The sequence below is a fragment of the Papilio polytes genome, unplaced genomic scaffold (genome assembly GCF_000836215.1).
Source record: "Papilio polytes unplaced genomic scaffold, Ppol_1.0 DF822178.1, whole genome shotgun sequence".
Lineage (NCBI taxonomy): Eukaryota > Metazoa > Arthropoda > Insecta > Lepidoptera > Papilionidae > Papilio > Papilio polytes.
The window spans coordinates 3368101-3386456 of NW_013527026.1; the positions used below are offsets into that span (position 1 = coordinate 3368101).

At 34.4% G+C, this 18356-nt stretch overlaps 4 protein-coding genes across 4 annotated transcripts in view; 1 reads left to right on the plus strand and 3 right to left on the minus strand.

Moving 5' to 3' along the window:
• LOC106106425 (aldehyde dehydrogenase X, mitochondrial-like) overlaps positions 1-3277 on the minus strand; it is a 5211-nt gene extending 1934 nt beyond the window's left edge. Inside the window, exons 1-6 of the mRNA XM_013287004.1 lie at positions 3149-3277; positions 2238-2342; positions 1490-1757; positions 599-715; positions 257-444; positions 49-169 (exon numbers count right to left, since the gene is read on the minus strand). Of these exons, the coding sequence (XP_013142458.1) occupies positions 49-169; positions 257-444; positions 599-715; positions 1490-1757; positions 2238-2342; positions 3149-3178 (829 nt within the window). The 5' untranslated portion in view covers positions 3179-3277. The remainder of the gene's footprint in view (positions 1-48; positions 170-256; positions 445-598; positions 716-1489; positions 1758-2237; positions 2343-3148) is intronic.
• Positions 3278-4254: 977 nt separating this feature from the next.
• LOC106106668 (aldehyde dehydrogenase X, mitochondrial-like) lies at positions 4255-9475 on the minus strand. The gene is made up of 11 exons (XM_013287288.1): positions 9301-9475; positions 7638-7742; positions 7225-7492; positions 7020-7136; positions 6706-6893; positions 6085-6187; positions 5831-6012; positions 5278-5442; positions 4880-5037; positions 4525-4599; positions 4255-4410 (listed from the first exon to the last, which is right to left on the minus strand). Exons 1-11 carry the CDS (start codon positions 9328-9330, stop codon positions 4335-4337), a joined length of 1467 nt encoding a protein of 488 aa, XP_013142742.1. The 5' UTR covers positions 9331-9475; the 3' UTR covers positions 4255-4334.
• Positions 9476-10102: 627 nt separating this feature from the next.
• On the minus strand, positions 10103-13514 carry LOC106106671 (aldehyde dehydrogenase X, mitochondrial-like). The gene is made up of 11 exons (XM_013287290.1): positions 13358-13514; positions 12694-12798; positions 12285-12552; positions 12000-12116; positions 11740-11927; positions 11465-11567; positions 11207-11388; positions 10952-11116; positions 10613-10770; positions 10281-10355; positions 10103-10200 (listed from the first exon to the last, which is right to left on the minus strand). The coding sequence occupies exons 1-11, from the start codon at positions 13382-13384 to the stop codon at positions 10125-10127; spliced, it is 1464 nt and encodes a 487-aa protein (XP_013142744.1). The 5' UTR covers positions 13385-13514; the 3' UTR covers positions 10103-10124.
• A 242-nt stretch (positions 13515-13756) lies between these two features.
• On the plus strand, positions 13757-15473 carry LOC106106426 (lipase member H-like). Its single transcript, XM_013287005.1, has 4 exons — positions 13757-13796; positions 13839-14030; positions 14989-15157; positions 15342-15473. The coding sequence occupies exons 1-4, from the start codon at positions 13757-13759 to the stop codon at positions 15397-15399; spliced, it is 459 nt and encodes a 152-aa protein (XP_013142459.1). The 3' UTR covers positions 15400-15473.
• Positions 15474-18356: the final 2883 nt, after the last annotated feature.

Consider the following 18356-nt stretch of genomic DNA (forward strand, 5'->3'; position numbering starts at 1 on the left):
TAACCAAAGAATAATATAAATGTTAAGCACGTAATTACTACTAGATACTCATGCCTAGATACTTACCATCTGCATCGTTGAACACAACCAGCGGGCTTTTGCCACCGAGTTCTAAAGTAACTCGCTTCAAGTTTGCAACCGAAGCAGCTCCCAGTATCATTCTGCCTACCTACGAATATACATTTAAGTTAAATAATAGGTAACTCTAAATACTTTAGTAGAAGACAATTATTTCTTATGACAAATTACTAAATACCTCAGTGGAGCCAGTAAAGGCGACTTTATCGACATCTGGATGATGCGTTATTGCCGCACCAGCTGTGGGCCCGTAACCTGGCAGCACATTTACAACTCCTGGAGGAAAACCAGCCTCCTTGATCAAAGCTGCCACTGCTAGAGCGGTGAGGGGCGTTTGTTCCGCTGGCTTTAACACTATAGTACAACCTATAAAGACAAAAATTAGGATTTTAGTTATTTTCATTATTTTTAAAGTGTTTCCGAAAACGGATGGTAAATTGCATATTAATTCCGGTGATTTATCTGGCTTCTTTGTATGTCCTATATTAAGATTTTAAAGTTAAATAAATGCTGAAGATACCTGCGGCTAGCGCTGGGGATATTTTCCATGACATCATAGGAATGGGATAGTTCCATGGTATGATTTGTCCGCACACGCCCACTGGTTCCTTGAGGGTCATTGATAAAACTTCACCGTCTGCAATGTAATACAAAACAAGTTTTCTATAAGTAGTTATCTATTGCATTTTTTTAAAGATCCTGTTATCCGTCCATCATGATTTTTGTGCAATTTAAAAAAAAATAATAATATAGTTATCTATCTTCTATATACAAATAATAAAGTTGGAGTGTCTGTTTGTAATATCAAAAGAAAAAGTCCAGATTTAGGGATAATGATGTATTCACGTTGCTGATAACGAAAATCGTATTTTTTTTGTTTGTCTGTCTATCTGTTTGTGCGCAAGCCGCGTTTGTTCCGGTTAATTGCCGAAACGACTGAGCGAGTTTTAACCGAACTTCCACTGGAGGGTAGCTGACGTTGACGGGCATATTATAGACTATTTTTTTATCTCAATTGCGTGGACGAAGTCGCGGGCAACAGCTAGTACTTATTACGTACGCACTATTGTTTTCTAAATAAACAATGTTTTCGATTGGTCACAATTAAATGTCTAATTATTATAATCATAATACTGAGAAATAATAAAACAACATTACCCTAATTGATGCTTTCACGCCATCAATAGAATGATGAAGCGTGATCATTGTGTTTGCATAGTGCACGATACATAGTAGGTATGTAATGTATTATCACGCTAAATTATTCTGGAGATAGCATGATTTCTTATTACTTATATAATTGTGCGATAACAATGCCGTTGTTGTTTTATAAATCGAATTAAACAACATGTTATTATGAATGTTTTGACAGTGAGAATTCACTGTCGTACACTTTAAAAAATAAAAATACCTGCAGGGATTGTGTTGCCTAAAATTTTATCCGCTTTCCCAGCGTAGTATCTAAGTACGCTTGCCGAGAAGTAGACTTCCCCTTCCGCTACCTTGACGGGCTTTCCACAGTCTAGTGTTTCAAGCTCCGCCAAGTATCTCGCTTGTGACTCCATGAGGTCGGCAAGTTTTAACATAAGAAGTCCTCGTTGCGACGCATCCATGGTCCGCCATTCTGAATATCGGTGGAACGCTTTTTTAGCTGCAGCTACCGCTAGATCGACGTCAGTCTGCGTTAAGTAATAAATGTTATTGTCATCAACACCAATACTGATTATATCGTGTAGGAAATAAAAAAAACACATATTTATAGAACATCCTTATAAGATAAGATTAAGATTAGATAACATTCAGAGACGTAAAAAAACGGTAATTATTTGGAATATTAAAAGGTATGGGTTTAAATATTGGGCCGTCGACAAATTGGCGGTAATAATATTTCCATTAGTAAAACATAAGAAGACGAAAAATATCGTTTGGATATTCTTGTGGTGATAGCCTACAAGGTCACCGATGGAACATTTTAATTTATCATTCTAGCGTAATACCGTCGACGGCAATTTCAATATTATACGTACGTATCAACATGAGAGTTGATTCTGATGACGTCATATCAGTGTATTAGTAGAATAAAAATTAAAAGGTAGGAATAGAGTGGTGCCTAGAAAATACAGTATTTAAAAGTATATTTACATTTAAAAAATAATTACCTTGTCGGCTTCAGCAACTTGTACGATGACAGTTTCATTTTGAGGGTTGATTGTTGGGAATGTCTTCTTACTTACTGCGTCCACCCATTCATTGTTGATAAACAACTGTTGAATAATAAACGATGGATTTTAAGACTTGACTTTAAGATAAGATAATAAAAAAAAACGTGGACTTCAAGTACACTGTAAAAATCTATTATAATGTTTGAAGTTAATCCTTAGAAGTCAAAGAAATGTACGAAAATCCAACATTTCTTCACATACAGTATATTATAACATTCTTACAAATAAACGCGGTATAAAGTTAAACTTAGTAATAAACTAAGTATAAGCAAAATTTGTACTAACATTAGTTTATACTTAATTTATTTGTAAGGCTGTATAAGTTTATGTTTACAACCTAATTTAAGTCGAAAATGGAAAAATATTTGGGTCACGTTTTTAAAAAATGTCTAATAATAATGTTAATATATACTAGTATTATAAAGTGGCAAGTATGTATTATGTATATACGTTAAAACTACTGGATCGATTATTCAAACTATAAAAAAAGATATAAAGAAAGATGCAGTTCACATTATGATGTTTTTTTTATATTTAAATAGCTTACTTGTCAGCTATTTTAATTAATCACAGAAAATAACAAGTCTGGCAACTTTTCAACGTAGCGCATTTTTTTTTGTAGCTATGTAGGTAAACGGAAATATTTCTCAAACACTATTTTTACATATTGTTATAGAAATTGAACATTTAGAAAGTATCTTCCAATACCTACTTTGATCATCGTATGTTATAAACATCTTACCACTTAAATTGTGCTAAAACTTATTAGAAATTTCTTTGTCGAATTTTACATGTAACAAGTAACAAGATATCAAACCGTTTATTCAAGCAAAAATGTATACTCATACCTTCGTGTATTTTACGTCCACTTTAACCATTTTTAACTAGATTTATAAACTTTAAACGATAACTATCGTAACAGCTGATATAATAACACCGGCCGGTAGACTAGTGAAATCTGACACATTATAAAGATTGCTGTAAACCGCATCGCGCATCGTGCTGCGCAAGTTGCCATATGAAAAGAAATTTCCCATACTTATGGCAAACCTAAGTTTCTTGTTTTTTTAATCATGTCTTTGTTATTTACAAGATTTAGTAAAAGTATATTAAAGACAATTTTCATCATTCGCCAGTGAAATATATTATACCTTGGTGATCTTCTGCCGTATCCTCTGTATGCTATCCGCTACCCTTCTGTCCCATTCTCTTATAAAGCCTATGTTAATATTTACCTTCTTTCTTTATTTCTTTTTGTAATTTACAAATACACATGATTTTTAATTTTAATTTTTTAACATATGTGTACTAAAAATTTTAATGTGTTTTATTAATTTGATACATAAATTCTTATAACTAATTTCAACGATTTCGTAGGTTTCTTCTAGAATGTATTTTGAAAATCCGTTTAATAGTATAATGTAAGCAAAAGACTGGGGAATTTTTCAAAAGAGTATTATATAACAGAGAACTTTATCGAAAAATTCTTATTAAATAATTAACTGATGAAATATGATTTTGTAGTGCTTAGGAAATTTTTATCTTTTCTTATGGCAACTGCACTGACCTTGGAATGGATGTTATTTTATTCTACGGAATTATCTGGGAAAGGTGACCGATAGACATTAAATTTTTGATTGAAAGATACGATCTCATTGTCACAAGAAAATTATCAACATATTTAATTCACATTAGGAAAATTAACTGTAATAATTTTACTTATATATGGTTCCTTTTGTCCTGTTCTAATCTCGTTTAGACACTAATAGCAAATCGTAGTATAATTGCAATTGCTAATCACTTCTCACAGTATAAATAAAGTTTAATTAGTCAGTCCTTTACATTATTTACCAAAATCTTTGAGTCCTTATTTTATTTAAATTATTATCTCTGAGGTGCTGCTTAAAACTGATAATTTTAATTAACTGCTGAAAGTGAGAATCAAACACTATTGTATTTGTCGGATAAAAAAGTAAAATATATTTTATTCAAAACAGAAAGATTTCATCAATAAAGTTTTATCATATTGTCATTTTACAGCAAAGGCTTCTTAGGTACGTTCATAGTAACAGTCTTGTTCTCTAAATATTGCAGGATGCCATCCTCGCCCCTGAAAACATTACAGTAATGTTAATAATTAGACAAGTCAAGAATAGATCTGTCTAATACTGTTAGTTTACAACGTGGCATAATTTGTCTTATCAAGTTCCTAAAATAAACTTACAGTTCACGGCCAATGCCAGACTCTCTGAACCCACCGAACGGAGTTTGTGGCGCCACGTGTTCATATGTGTTGATCCTTAAAGGAAAATTTAAATTAATGTTATATTATATAACGGTAAGCCAAAACAATAAGGTTATAACATAATCTCTAGATTTATAATTATCTGGAGTTATTTTGGTGTTACGAATGAATATAGACGTCACCGTCAGTGAACACCTTAACAATAAGGAGTCTGTATTACATTTACATAACCGCTTTAAAAAATAGTAGTGTTAATGTTTTTTTAATGGTGATATTTATGTTCACTTCGAAATTACGAAAACAAACTATCAAAGAGTACGAAAACATAACTTACCAAACACTACCAGCACGGACGTGTTTAGCGAAAGCCATAGCTGTGGTAAAATCTTTAGTGACGACACCAGCTCCGAGACCATAGTTAGAGTCATTGGCGCGGTCCACAACTTCTTCAAATGTCTCGAACTTCAGGATGCTCTGGACTGGACCGAAGATCTGATAAATATAAAAAAAATTACGATTCTATGTTTTCTATAGATTACAACTAGATTACAGGTATTACCAATCTATTTTTCAAAAAGTGCATTAGGTCCCCCAAACGGAATTGGCAGATTTTCACGAGGTTCTTTTTATAAATAGAATTCCTTTTTTAATTAACGGACTCTCATTCCATATGATTAATGTAATACTGGTATCATATCTATCTTTGCTGTGGAAGGTTTTGAGTGAGCTTACTTCTTCCCTAGCGATCTTCATGTCGTCCTTGACGTCGGCGAAAACAGTGGGTTCGATAAAGAATCCCACATTTCCTTGCCGCTTGCCGCCTGCGATGCAGCGCGCACCGGACTCCTTGCCCACTTCTATGTAGCCCATCACTTTGTTAAACATGTCCGAGTCGATCTAATACAGAAATATATTAATAGGCAGTATTTTATTACATTATTGAATATTTTAAAATCACTATATCTCGGTAGAAACACGGCCCAGTTCTGAATGAAAGAACCCGCCTAAATTACATTTTTAGACGGGCTTGTACACTACACGATAGTTTTCTGCAGAATTAATATTAACATGCAGTTAAGACTAAAATATTGTAGTGCTAACATTAAGAAACGGTCGTATACATGCAAATGTTATCACGTAATTATATTATATCCTAGCGAAGCTTAGTACATCACGTAACAAATAAATAGTAAGATAGAAGAAGACATATGGTTGGTCATCATTACGCATGCTGAATACAAATTTGGGCATACTGTAGGATTAGAAGAGGTATATGTATAGTTACTTGTGGTCCTTGTTGTACGTCTTCGTAAGGGTTACCGACAGTTCTGTTCTTTGCTATTTCTGCTGCTTTTGCAATGAACTTATCGTAGATGCCAGACTGTACATAAGTCCTAGTGCCCGCAACACAGCATTGTCCGGCATTAGCGAAAGCAGCGCGATGGGCAATTTGAGCGGCAGTGTCCACTGTTTTGATAATTAACAGGCGTTTTTATTTGTTTTATTTACTTTTTGATTTATAAGCTTGAGTATACTAACCGTCAGCGTCATTGAAAACGACTAAGGGGCTCTTTCCACCGAGCTCAAGAGTTATTCTCTTTAAATTCGTTGCTGCAGCATTGTTCATTATTATACGTCCGACCTGTAAAATGTAAATAATTAACATGTAATACATATATGCCCCTTAAATTGTATATTACATTGTTTTATATAAAAAGATATCTATTTGTGATGGAAAATTCAAGAATTATCGAAAGTTTTAAAGTTATCAACAATATTTTGGCATATCATTGAATTATTGCTTGTTTTGAGTGGCAGGTTACGCATACATGATAGTATTATCGAATTTTCTCATTATAAAACGGTGTAAAATACGATTACCACACCTAAAAAAAACTCATACGATAACGCGAAGAAATGATTGAATAATTTTAAAGACATTTAAAATTACGATACGACTTTTACCGTGCCATTCCTCTGCCGAAATACATGCTCGTACATGTTGTTATCCTGTGTTGTTTTGAAGAGGATAAGAGGGACGATATATTTTCAGAGGTTTTTTCGATGATGAAAACCGATTTACAAACTATCGAGTAAGGTAGAGAAATCTGTTGAACACAGCGTATAAAAGCAATCAAGTGTTGATACTATGAATGTTACCTCAGTAGACCCCGTAAAGGCAATTTTGTCAACACGAGGGTGGTTCGTCAAAGCCGCGCCTGCGGTCGGTCCATACCCAGGAATGACGTTGACGACACCGGGAGGGAAGCCCACTTCTTTGATGAGAGCCGCGACAGCCAGAGCAGTGAGTGGGGTTTGTTCAGCTGGCTTCACAATCACCGTGCAACCTATGTAAAAGACATAAAAATCACCAAAAAAGCTCAGGTATTAAATTTGGGTTTGCTAAAATGATCAGACTATGATCTTGGCTATTTTTTAAAATGTAAAATTTGGTAAGGTATAAGTTTACAAACCTGCCGCTAATGCTGGTGCTATCTTCCAAACGAACATGGGAATGGGGTAGTTCCATGGTAAAATCTGTCCGCACACTCCCACTGGCTCTTTTAGTGTAAAAGTTACAACTTCTCCATCTAAAACATACTAACTGTTATGAGGTATTTCATAATAAAAAAGTCGTTAAGTGAAACAGGGTTATACTTGATCTTTAAGTTAACATACCGGCAGGGATAGTGTTCCCTAAGATCTTATCAGCTTTCCCTGCGTAATATCTGATGATGTTCGCTGACCACAGCACCTCTCCTTCCGCTTGCCTGACCGGTTTCCCGCAGTCTAAAGTTTCCAACTCAGCCAAGTACTTGAAGTCTCTATCGAGCAGGTCGGCTAGTTTCAGAAGTAACCGGCCTCTTTGTGAGGCGTCCATTGTACGCCATTCCGAGTACCGATGGAATGCTTTGCTGGCTGCTTCTACTGCCAAATCTACATCAGCCTGACATACAATTTTGTTACATTAATTTTAAAAAACCTTTGAGAATAAACTCCAATGAAAGTCCTTGTTCGTTTTCAAAGTGTTGCATTTTAAATCAGTGCATATGTTATGAAAAATTTAATTACTATTGCTATGAACACATTACCTTATCACCCTCAGCAACTTGAACGATGACGGTCTCATCCTGTGGGTTAATAGTTGGGAATGTTTTCTTGCTCACCGCGTCCACCCATTCGTTGTTGATGAACAACTAAAACGATAATAATTATATAGTAACAAATCGAAAATTTGACGCGTACATAAAGATATATGTGAATTCAACCAACTCGCATTTGGCTAGCGTTGACTAAGGCCTTGTCACCCTGACTTAGAGTAGGCTTCGAGCCACTGAGTGGGGACATTTAGTGAGCTGGTGATGATTTTTTTTTTTATAATACAAGGTGGCAAACGAGCCAGCGGCCCCCTGAATCCACCGAAATGGAAAGCGACCGCTGCCCATAAACATCCGCAATTGCAGATGCGTTGCCTACCCTAATTGACGGAGGAGGAGACGCACATAAAGAGGACATTTCCCCTTCCTATGCGTCTCCTCCACCGTCAATTCCACTTTTCCCTCCCATCCTTTCCCCTTAAGAAAAGGGTGGAAAGGAAAAGGGACTAGAATTAGGCCTCCGGCACCACACTCATCAGACGAAACGCGGAATTGCTTACACTTCACGCCTGTTTTCTGTGTGGTCGTGGTATTACACCGGGCGAGCAGGCCCATTCGTGCGAAGATGTTAACGCAGGCTCTACCACTGTTAAGTCACTTATAGACAAGTCACTTATAGTTATTTGCATAATCGTTGTATAAAGATTTAATTTTCCCCTGCGATAGTGGAATTATTAGTTTTTAAATTAACTATTGGTTAATAAAATTTATGTCCTTGATATAAGGTTAACATACGAAACTGTCGGCACCGCATAAGGTTTATTGCGTTTACGTTGGAACAATACAGTATTAGCGATTGTTAAACTGTAAGTATTCGTGTACACAATTGCTGTTTGGCATTACTAGAGAATCAGTGGAATAAAGGATCGAGTAAATACTTCCAATGAATAGAAGTTCAGTTTTCGATAATATCTGTTTCAATCGCTTGTATTTTTCGACCAAAATTTGTAAAGTTAAAAACACATACTTATTTAGTAAAGTAAATTTTAAAAATAAATTTGTCACGAGCAACAAACAATAGATATATGATAATCGATACGCTGATATTCTTTGCCTTGAACCCGGTTAGTTTTTCACCGATATAAGTTCTTATTACAATATAAACTGTAACAAACTTTATTTACATTCTGATTTATATCAACGTAGAGAATGTTTTAATATTGTATTTAAAGAATTACCGATTCTATTGAACGATTCGCGATAATGCCTATGAATAGTTTAAAAACGTGTCGTACAAGGAAATGTTTACACGTATGGTTATGTAACATAAATGTATCCGTTTATGTAGTTTGTATTGGTCATTTCTGTACATATTACCAGTTAGAGATAATGTAAATATATGTGTTTGGTTTTCCAATTTAAAAAATGTAAATATATAACCAGTATAACTGACATCCTCTTCAGTTTTAATAGTTTATTGATTTAAAATAATAAAAATGTAAATAAAACAGCTTTAAATAATTTGTTTCCTAGAAATTAAGAGCTTTTAGTAAAAAAAAAAATTTTTTTGATGACAAAATCTATGCCAGTATTTAAAAAAATAAGCTATTTACATAATTGTTTTGTAGAGGAAAATAAACATCAATTTAAATTGTACCTTGGTGTATTTGATGTCCACTTTCGCCATTTTTAATCCAGTAGTATGGACGCGAGTTCACAGCGACGAGAACCGATTCAAAGTGATGCTATGGTACTCAAATGTATGAATAGTCTGTGTTCAATATACGTTGTTGTTCGCGGGCAAGCGGCAAGTCTGGTCGGCGACATCCGATCTATTTATGGCCGCATGTTTATTTCAATGAGCGGAGAATATATTGACTAAATTCAACGTGCCGCGTTTATCAGAGCTAGATAAAAGCCATATCTAAAAGATATGTCAATTTTTATAGCTATTTACATACCATGGTTATGTAGATGATATTAGTAAAATACTTATCTCAAACTTCAATCACCTACATTGCTTAATGACGTTTTAGTAAATTAGATTATCTTAAAAAATGATAGACTACTAGTTTTCATTATCTTTACTTCCAAAGTATGGCAGTTACCATCCTATTATTCAGACTTGCTATCAATAAAAGGTATTTTCATGTTTACATAATGTTTTTTGCCGGCCGGTATTTTATACTATAGTTTTTACATGCATTACTTGATTTAGCATAATTTAATTTGCATTTTTATAAACTACAACATTTAGTGTTTGCACATATCTATATTGAAACTTTATTCATTGCCAGTCTTCGTATTATGAAAAATTAAATTTCTATTACATTTTATATGCGATTAAGAAAGATTTTAGGTCAGATTTAAAAATATCGATTAAAAATAAATACACCATGATTACACACGTATTGTATAATAGCTTAATATGCAAATACAAAAAAAGAAAAGTTTTAAACTATGTACAGATACATGTTTATTTTAAAGGCAAGGCTTCTTAGGCATGTTCATAGTGACAGTCTTGTTCTCTAAGTATTGCATAATACCGTCCTCGCCCCTGAAAGCAGTAAAATACCCATTAGATTTAAATGCCACTTAAGTATGTAAATAAAGACGAATCTTTAAAGTTGTACTTACAGTTCTCTGCCAATCCCAGACTCTTTGAATCCGCCGAACGGAGTTTGTGGTGTCACGTGTTCATAAGTATTGATCCTATAAAGAAAACAATATTAAAATATGTAACGTAGAAAAGAATCAACTGATTTTCTTCACTCCTTTAAATATATGTGTAATATTTGTCCGTTTTATAATAATGTAATTTGTGTAAATCTCGTAAAATACCAGAATAGCCAGATGAAACTTGTATGAAAACCATTAAGCGATTTCATGTTGTTTTTATCAAAGACTTGGGAGTACTTTACTGGTTTTGTTCCGTAGTTTGCTTTTAAGTCAAAGAGTAATGCATTTACCACACAGTGCCAGCACGAACGAGCTTAGCAAAGGCCATGGCGGTAGTGAAATCCTTGGAGACAACACCAGCACCGAGGCCGTAGTTAGTGTTGTTGGCGCGGTCCACTGCCTCTTCAAACGTCTCGAACTTCAAGATGCTCTGAACTGGACCAAAGATCTGGTGGACATAATATTGGTTTTTTACAAATCATGCAATCTGCTATCCTTGGTGTTGAGACATATACTCGTGTGTGTCAATAAATCGTTGCTGTTTTCCTTAGCATTTTCTATTAATCTTCGTGATATAAATATGGAAATCACATTGTACCGAATAGTTTGCTACCTCTATTTTAACTTACCTCCTCTCTCGCAATTTTCATGTCATCCTTAACGTCGGCAAAGACGGTAGGTTCAATGAAGTAGCCAACGTTACCTCGGCGCTTGCCGCCCGCGATGCAGCGCGCACCCGCCTTCTTACCCGCGTCGATGTAGCCCATTACTTTGTTAAACATGTCAGAGTCCACCTAATCGAAGTAAATATATTTATAACAGCAATTTCAAAGCTTTAAATGCGGATCATCAGTACATAAACATAATGTGGAAAATATTATTACTTGTGGTCCTTGTTGTACGTCTTCATAAGGGTTGCCGACTGTTCTGTTCTTTGCTATCTCCGCTGCTTTTGCAACGAACTTATCATAGATGCCGGACTGTACATAAGTACGTGTACCCGCAGCGCAACATTGACCAGCGTTAGCGAACGCAGCGCGGTGGGCGATTTGAGCGGCAGTGTCCACTGAATACAATAATAAAAAAATACGTTTGAACTTATTTTTTTATATCAATAGAACAATATATTCAATTATACCAACCATCAGCGTCATTGAAAATGACCAAGGGACTTTTTCCGCCGAGCTCAAGAGTTATTCTCTTCAAATTCGTTACTGCGGCATTGTTCATTATAATACGTCCGACCTGTTAAACATATTAATTATCTTTATATTTGTGTTTAACCACTAGTATAAAAGGTACTGAGAGAGTATGTTAATTTATAAATTAATGGAAGACATATTTTGAACAATTCTATTAATTTAATTTATCAATATGGATAATTAAATATTTCCTTATAAGGTCTGTTATCAGTCACCTCAGTAGAGCCGGTGAAAGCTATTTTGTCAACACGTGGATGGGTGGTCAACGCCGCGCCTGCGGTTGGCCCGTACCCAGGGATGACGTTGACGACGCCAGGTGGGATACCAACTTCTTTGATAAGAGCTGCCATAGCAAGCGCAGTGAGAGGGGTTTGTTCAGCTGGTTTTACAATTACTGTGCAACCTGCAACATACGTTACAAGGGTTGAATTTATTCTTAAAGAACCCAACAGTGATATCAAGTAATTTAACGAACCTGCAGCTAAGGCCGGAGCAATCTTCCACACAAACATTGGGATTGGATAGTTCCATGGCAAGATCTGACCGCAGATGCCAACGGGCTCTTTTAAAGTTATAGACATAACTTCACCGTCTACAAATAAAAAATATTATAGTAAAAACATATTAGCACAAAAAAATACAACTTTTAGTAATAAAACTGTTTTACGTTAGTCAATTGTTATTAAAATAATAATCACTTCTAAAATAACAAGTTGCATCACAAGTATAAGATACAATTCTTCTGGCTTAGTTTACATACCGGCTGGTATAGTGTGCCCCAAGATCTTATCCGCTTTCCCTGCGTAATATCTAATGATATTAGCCGACCATAGCACTTCTCCTTCAGCTTGTTTAACAGGTTTCCCACAGTCTAGGGTTTCTAAGTTAGCCAGGTACTTGTAATCTCTGTCCATTAGATCTGCCAGTTTAAGAAGTAACCGGCCTCTTTGTGAGGCGTCCATTGTACGCCATTCCGAGTACCGGTGGAATGCTTTGCTAGCTGCTTCTACTGCTAAATCTACATCAGCCTGATAGAAACATTTTAAAGGATTAATACCTGAAGATATGTAACGTTTCTATTTGGCGTCAAAAAATGATCAATATAGTTTAGAGTTCATCCTAACCTATAGATTGGGACATAATTTTTTAGCATTGTTGTACACAATTACCTTATCCCCTTCAGCAACTTGCGCGATGACTTTCTCATCCTGAGGATTGATAGTTGGGAATGTTTTCTTGCTCACTGCGTCCACCCATTGGTTGTTGATAAACAACTATAATGTTCAACGATAATTAGAAAGTAGTAAAACAACATAAGTCACGATAGATCTTTGATTATCTACCTTTAAATTGTGAACATTTGGATGAATCTCAGATGTCGCATACATGTGACTTTTCCTTGAATGGTTCAGATAATTTAAATTCTTCAAAACTTTGATCGTACGCCTATTTAATTGCGTTAATATATTCCGGTAACCAGAATAGGTTATAATTGACATCTTTACACCTTGACACACGAAAATGTTTATATTTCTATCAACCAATGCGAATATTTGCGTTTAACGGAATACGTTTTAAAAAGCTGAGATAACAATCTTCGTCGTATTCATTGTTGTTTATTGAGTGCGTAGAGAACAATACACTATTTACGATAGCAAAATTGCAATAAACAATTGTATACACAATTGCTTGTAAGAAATGTTCTTTAGAACCAGCATCTAACTCTAAAGTTACAGCGAGAAGTTATTTATTACTTTAATCGTATAAAGGGAAACATATTGTTGTTATACATGAGAAGTTTACATAGGATAAATTTAACATAAAATAACTTACCTTGGTATATCTGATCTCTACCTTCATTTTTTTAATCCTTTAATGTGGACACCGATACACAATTATGAGAACTTGTTTTAAGTAATTTTATCGTGTATCAAAACTTAATATTATTCCGACTAAACGATGATTACTGGGATCGTTAGATTGTACTGACGTTTCCAGTTGGCGACATCCGACCTATATATGGATGCTAGATACTAGATTATATCCTTATCTTTGACACTTGTGATCTAGGCATAGGTAACTAGGTACTTATAATATAAGTTGATTATGATTTACACAATATTTGTATTGCCTGCCAGCTTCGCTTTGCTTCGCCTACCGATAGATGTGACTAACAATTTACACAAATGAAATACGAGTACAACTTAGGATAAACAAAGTTTTTTTTGATAGATGAGGATGAAAACAAATTGTCATCCATGTTATTCTCTTTGTAATAATGTTTCGTGATATTCTGATTGTTGTTTTGAACTAGGTTTGGATCCAGCTCGACCGTTAGTGAGTGAGTTCGGTTCCCGACGGTTCCGTCTGACCCGGGAAGACGCGCATGTGGTCCACGTGCTGCACACCAATGCCGGCTTCCTGGGGGAGAGCGGCCCCGTAGGGCACGCTGACTTCTGCATCAATGGCGGGCAGAGGCAGCCCGGGTGCAAGGGACATCTCATGCGTGAGTATCATAGATAGCTTATACAAGCAGCTAATTGACAAAGAAAGTTAATTAAATAACAATTAATTGAAAATAATGGAGGCCCGAAATATGTACGCACAATTTGCTTGAATAAAAATCAGCACAAACTGATTCAATAAAAATAAAAGGTGTTTTTGTCTGATTTTATCTAGATCAATTTTCGGGCCTACCAGCTCCTTTTCTCGCGCCAATTTGTTTAGATGTTTTTTGAACGCAGTATAATTTTCTTTTTATAATCTTTAGTAAATATTTCTGTTTATTGCTAATACCCAAAATGCCTTCAAACGCTGTAAATTATTAGTATATATTATAAAATATATTTAGCATTAGGTACTTTGTTAAATTGAGGATATAGACGCTTCAACAGTTTAAATTGAATCAATAAAGCCCAATTAAAGTGTTCAATGTCTGTATAGAATATGCAACTAAGTGTACTAGGATCTCCGCAATCTACAGTAGTAACCAATTTGGTTATTCCAGACATGAACTTTTTTATTTATCTTTGTTTATTTTAAATACGTTATCGGATGAGTATTAATAAAAACAATAATTTATTATTTACTTAATAATTCGTCAATGACCCTATTGTCATTTAACTTATCTTTAATATTCTTCAGAGAATATATCATATAGTTATTGTTCGTTTCTTCAAAACAATGATTATTTTAATTATTATTGGCAAAACATAATCTTAATTACAAGATGGAAACGACACTAAAAATTTTGAAAGTTATCAACAATTTTAAAATAGTTGATGCATGATTTAACTAATTTAATCTGGCAATGCATTTTAAAAAAATCTTTCAAAATATTTCATACATTTTTAAATAGGAGTAAATCGAAGCATGCGGTATGTCGTATGCAAATCTTATAAATAACCAATAATTCCATTACTTGCAAATGGATTGTGTCTTTAGTATTATATACATGTTCGTAGGTATATCCCGATGCAGTCACTTTATGAGTTCGTGTTACTTCGCGGCGAGCGTGCGTCGCCGTCTGCACATAGACGCTATACCCTGCGACAGTTCGTGTCCTAAACAGGGCCGTTGGGGACTGCGTATGGACAGGAGATCAGTGTTGTTAGGCAACGACATACCCGATACGTAAGTGTACGCTAATTTAAGCCTACCCAGGATAACGTAAGGATCCATACATCCATTTTTCGTTATACTAAATTTATATTATTCGTCCCGAACATAAATCCTCTTTAACATTAAAGCTGAGATCTTTAGAGTTCTAGACAATTTAAATTAATGGTAAATTAATTATTTCATTTTACCGTTTCAGGGCTCGAGGAATGTATTGTGCGCAAGTAGACAATGAAGAGAATTGTCCTTTCGATTAATCAAAACAAAGATTTATTATTGACAGTACAAATATACAAATATCTATTAATTACAAAAATAATTAAGTTAAGGGTTTAATTTATGTCGATATTTTTAGAAATAAAATGTCATTTTCATGTTTTATTTAATTCCTTTTTTTATTTTAAGTGAACACTTATGACACACCAATCCTTGTGTGCGATGTTTCGTTTCTCGGTGTAAACGTGACCGATACAACTGTGCAGGAGAAGTTACACTCGTCGCTGTAGAAGACTGACTTGAACGTCATGTCGCCGTACAAAAACATGCCCCCGTAGTACTTCTGAGCAACACTCTCTATATCTATATTAAAAGTATAGTGTCCCTGTGGAACAAAGAGAAGATAGGTGAAAGAAATATAAAACTCTATCTCATCTACTGACTACTAGTGAATTTGTTAACATACAATCGGTTCTTATTTAGTTCGATTGTAAACTGACGAAATTTACAATCATTCAATGTAACCTGAATGGCAAATTAATTGTTCAAGGAGATCACTAGTAGGTATAAAGTTCTCGTCCATAATGATAATTTCTATTCTTATACTGTTTCTTAGTTAAAGTATAGACCGAGCTGCGTGCGTCATAGTTCCTGACTATGAAGTGGGTGCCTCAACGACTCAACGATAACAATGGTTTTTCCTACTTAACTAGTAAATGTGATCGTTAGATAGCGACAAATTTAACATTTAACATTGTTGTGATAACATTGTATGGACTATTATTACATAGCATTTCTGCAATTGTGCAGTTAGATAAGAAGAAAATTAGGATTCGTATCTTTCTTCTATTGATGTTTTTGGATTTCGGTATGAATTTTAACATGAAAATTTAACTACGCTATTTTACCTTGTAATAGTTATGAATAACGATAAAATAGAAAGCATTATACTGTTTAAAGCGTTTTTATGTTTATAGCCAAAGAAACCAAATAATGAATATCCTTGTGGTACTAAATAATAACAAAATTACTTTTATGAAAACACATTCTTGTGTTACATTCAGTATCGACTGGAACAAGGGGCCCATAAACAAATGATCACAGGGTTTCTTCATTTGTAGCCTCACTAACTGCTTGCCATTCGCACTCGCTACAATCTTGCCCTGCAATAAATGAACATATTATATGTTTATGAGGCACTCATTCTTCAAATGATAGCTAATGAAGTATCTTGTAGGTTTAGTATGATAAATTGCTAGGCATTTATAAACACATCTTCACACACGTTTATTAAATCGTTAAATAATTTACTGTGGTAGAAAATAGCTAGGGGACGAGCAGCATGTATTCTACTATATCCCTAATGCCCATTCTTCTACATCGTACCAATGCCACGTTTAAGCAAGTGTATTTTTTAACTCTTTGAAACAAATGAAAGGTTACTCGAATTGGATTGAATTTATTTAAATACAAATCTCACCCTATTTGGTGTAACATCTTCTTTTATTTCAATATCGTAGTATAAGTTGACCCCATTTTCCATCCTCGCTTTTATTATACAGCAATCTTTGTGCTTTGGGCCTTTGCATGTTACCAAGTTAGTCACTTTTAATGTAAACAAACCCTGGAAGAATTTAGATATCAATGATTTTCTTTTGTTTATTGATTTTAATGTTACATTTTACAGCTTAGTTATGGTACTCCAAACGATGTGTCGAAGTGTATTTTTGACCGACTTCCCAAAAGAAGGAGGTACTCAATTCGTCTGTACGTTTTTTTTATTTTTTTATTTATAACTTTTTAAGAGAAATCCTTGATGTTGCAATTTTCCGACTCTTTACGATCTGGCTAGGTAAATTGTAAATGGGAGACATTCACTATTGGTCGGTTACATATGGATTTCAGTACGAAATTTAAGTATTTAAAGAATTGACTTACATAATTTTCAGCGGCTACGTTTACAAAGAGTAGGCCGCAAAATACAAGTTTGTACATCGTTGAGTGGTGTTCGCAATAAAACTAGATAAATATACAGCAGTATTTAGTGGCAATAAATTTGCATTAAGTATAGCTATTTAGTTTATCTGGACAATCTGATAGGCATCTAATGTGTAACTGATCATATGAAATTGCTTTAATTTCAAAAACTGATTCATTATAATAATACGTTTTTTTATGATGTATCAAGTTTTTTTTTTATTTTTCCGTGACTTACCTTAAAATTTTAAATTCGTATGAATTGCTCTGTAATTAATTTCATCAATGCGTATTGTGAATCACGGCGATTAAAGCAAATAGCAAAGAACTATTAACAGTAAGCGACAAAAAATAAGAAGCAAACTTGATGTTAGAAAGATGTAACTTGTAAGATTTTAGTCCTATTAGTCGAGACATTTCTCTCCTGCGGTAGATGTCGCTGCTGAGCTTAACTAACCTTTCCACCGACAAATTATAATTTAACCTTATTTTTAGCAACATAATATCAATTTATAAACGTAGTTAATTTTGTCAACGTCTCAATGACAGATAAATTGACAGCCAGGAAAATATTTTAGATAAACAATTTACAACTCGACTCGATTCGACAAAAATGTACAATACAATTTTAGAATTGCTTTATAAATTTCGATTTTAGATTTAATTAAATGTAATGTTTCAACTCAATGCTAAAAACATTAGTATAGTTTTTAAATTCTTGAGTCTGGGTGTTGTTATAATGGCTGCAGTTTTCTGGACCGGTGCGGAAGTGGAGACCAGGTCGAAGGATAACGACGAGCAGACAATGATCGGTGGCGCCATCTGGACACAAATCGTGCTTACTATCGGCCTTATTATATCAACGGTTGTTGACGATCACATACAACCTTTCGTTGAGGGGTACTTTTTGCTGTCCGCGATGGCTCTTCTAATCGTGACAGGACTAATATTGGTTAGTTATGCAAATGAAATTACAATTACCTTGTAACGAACGTAGGCATTTACTTAATTCAATCTTTTA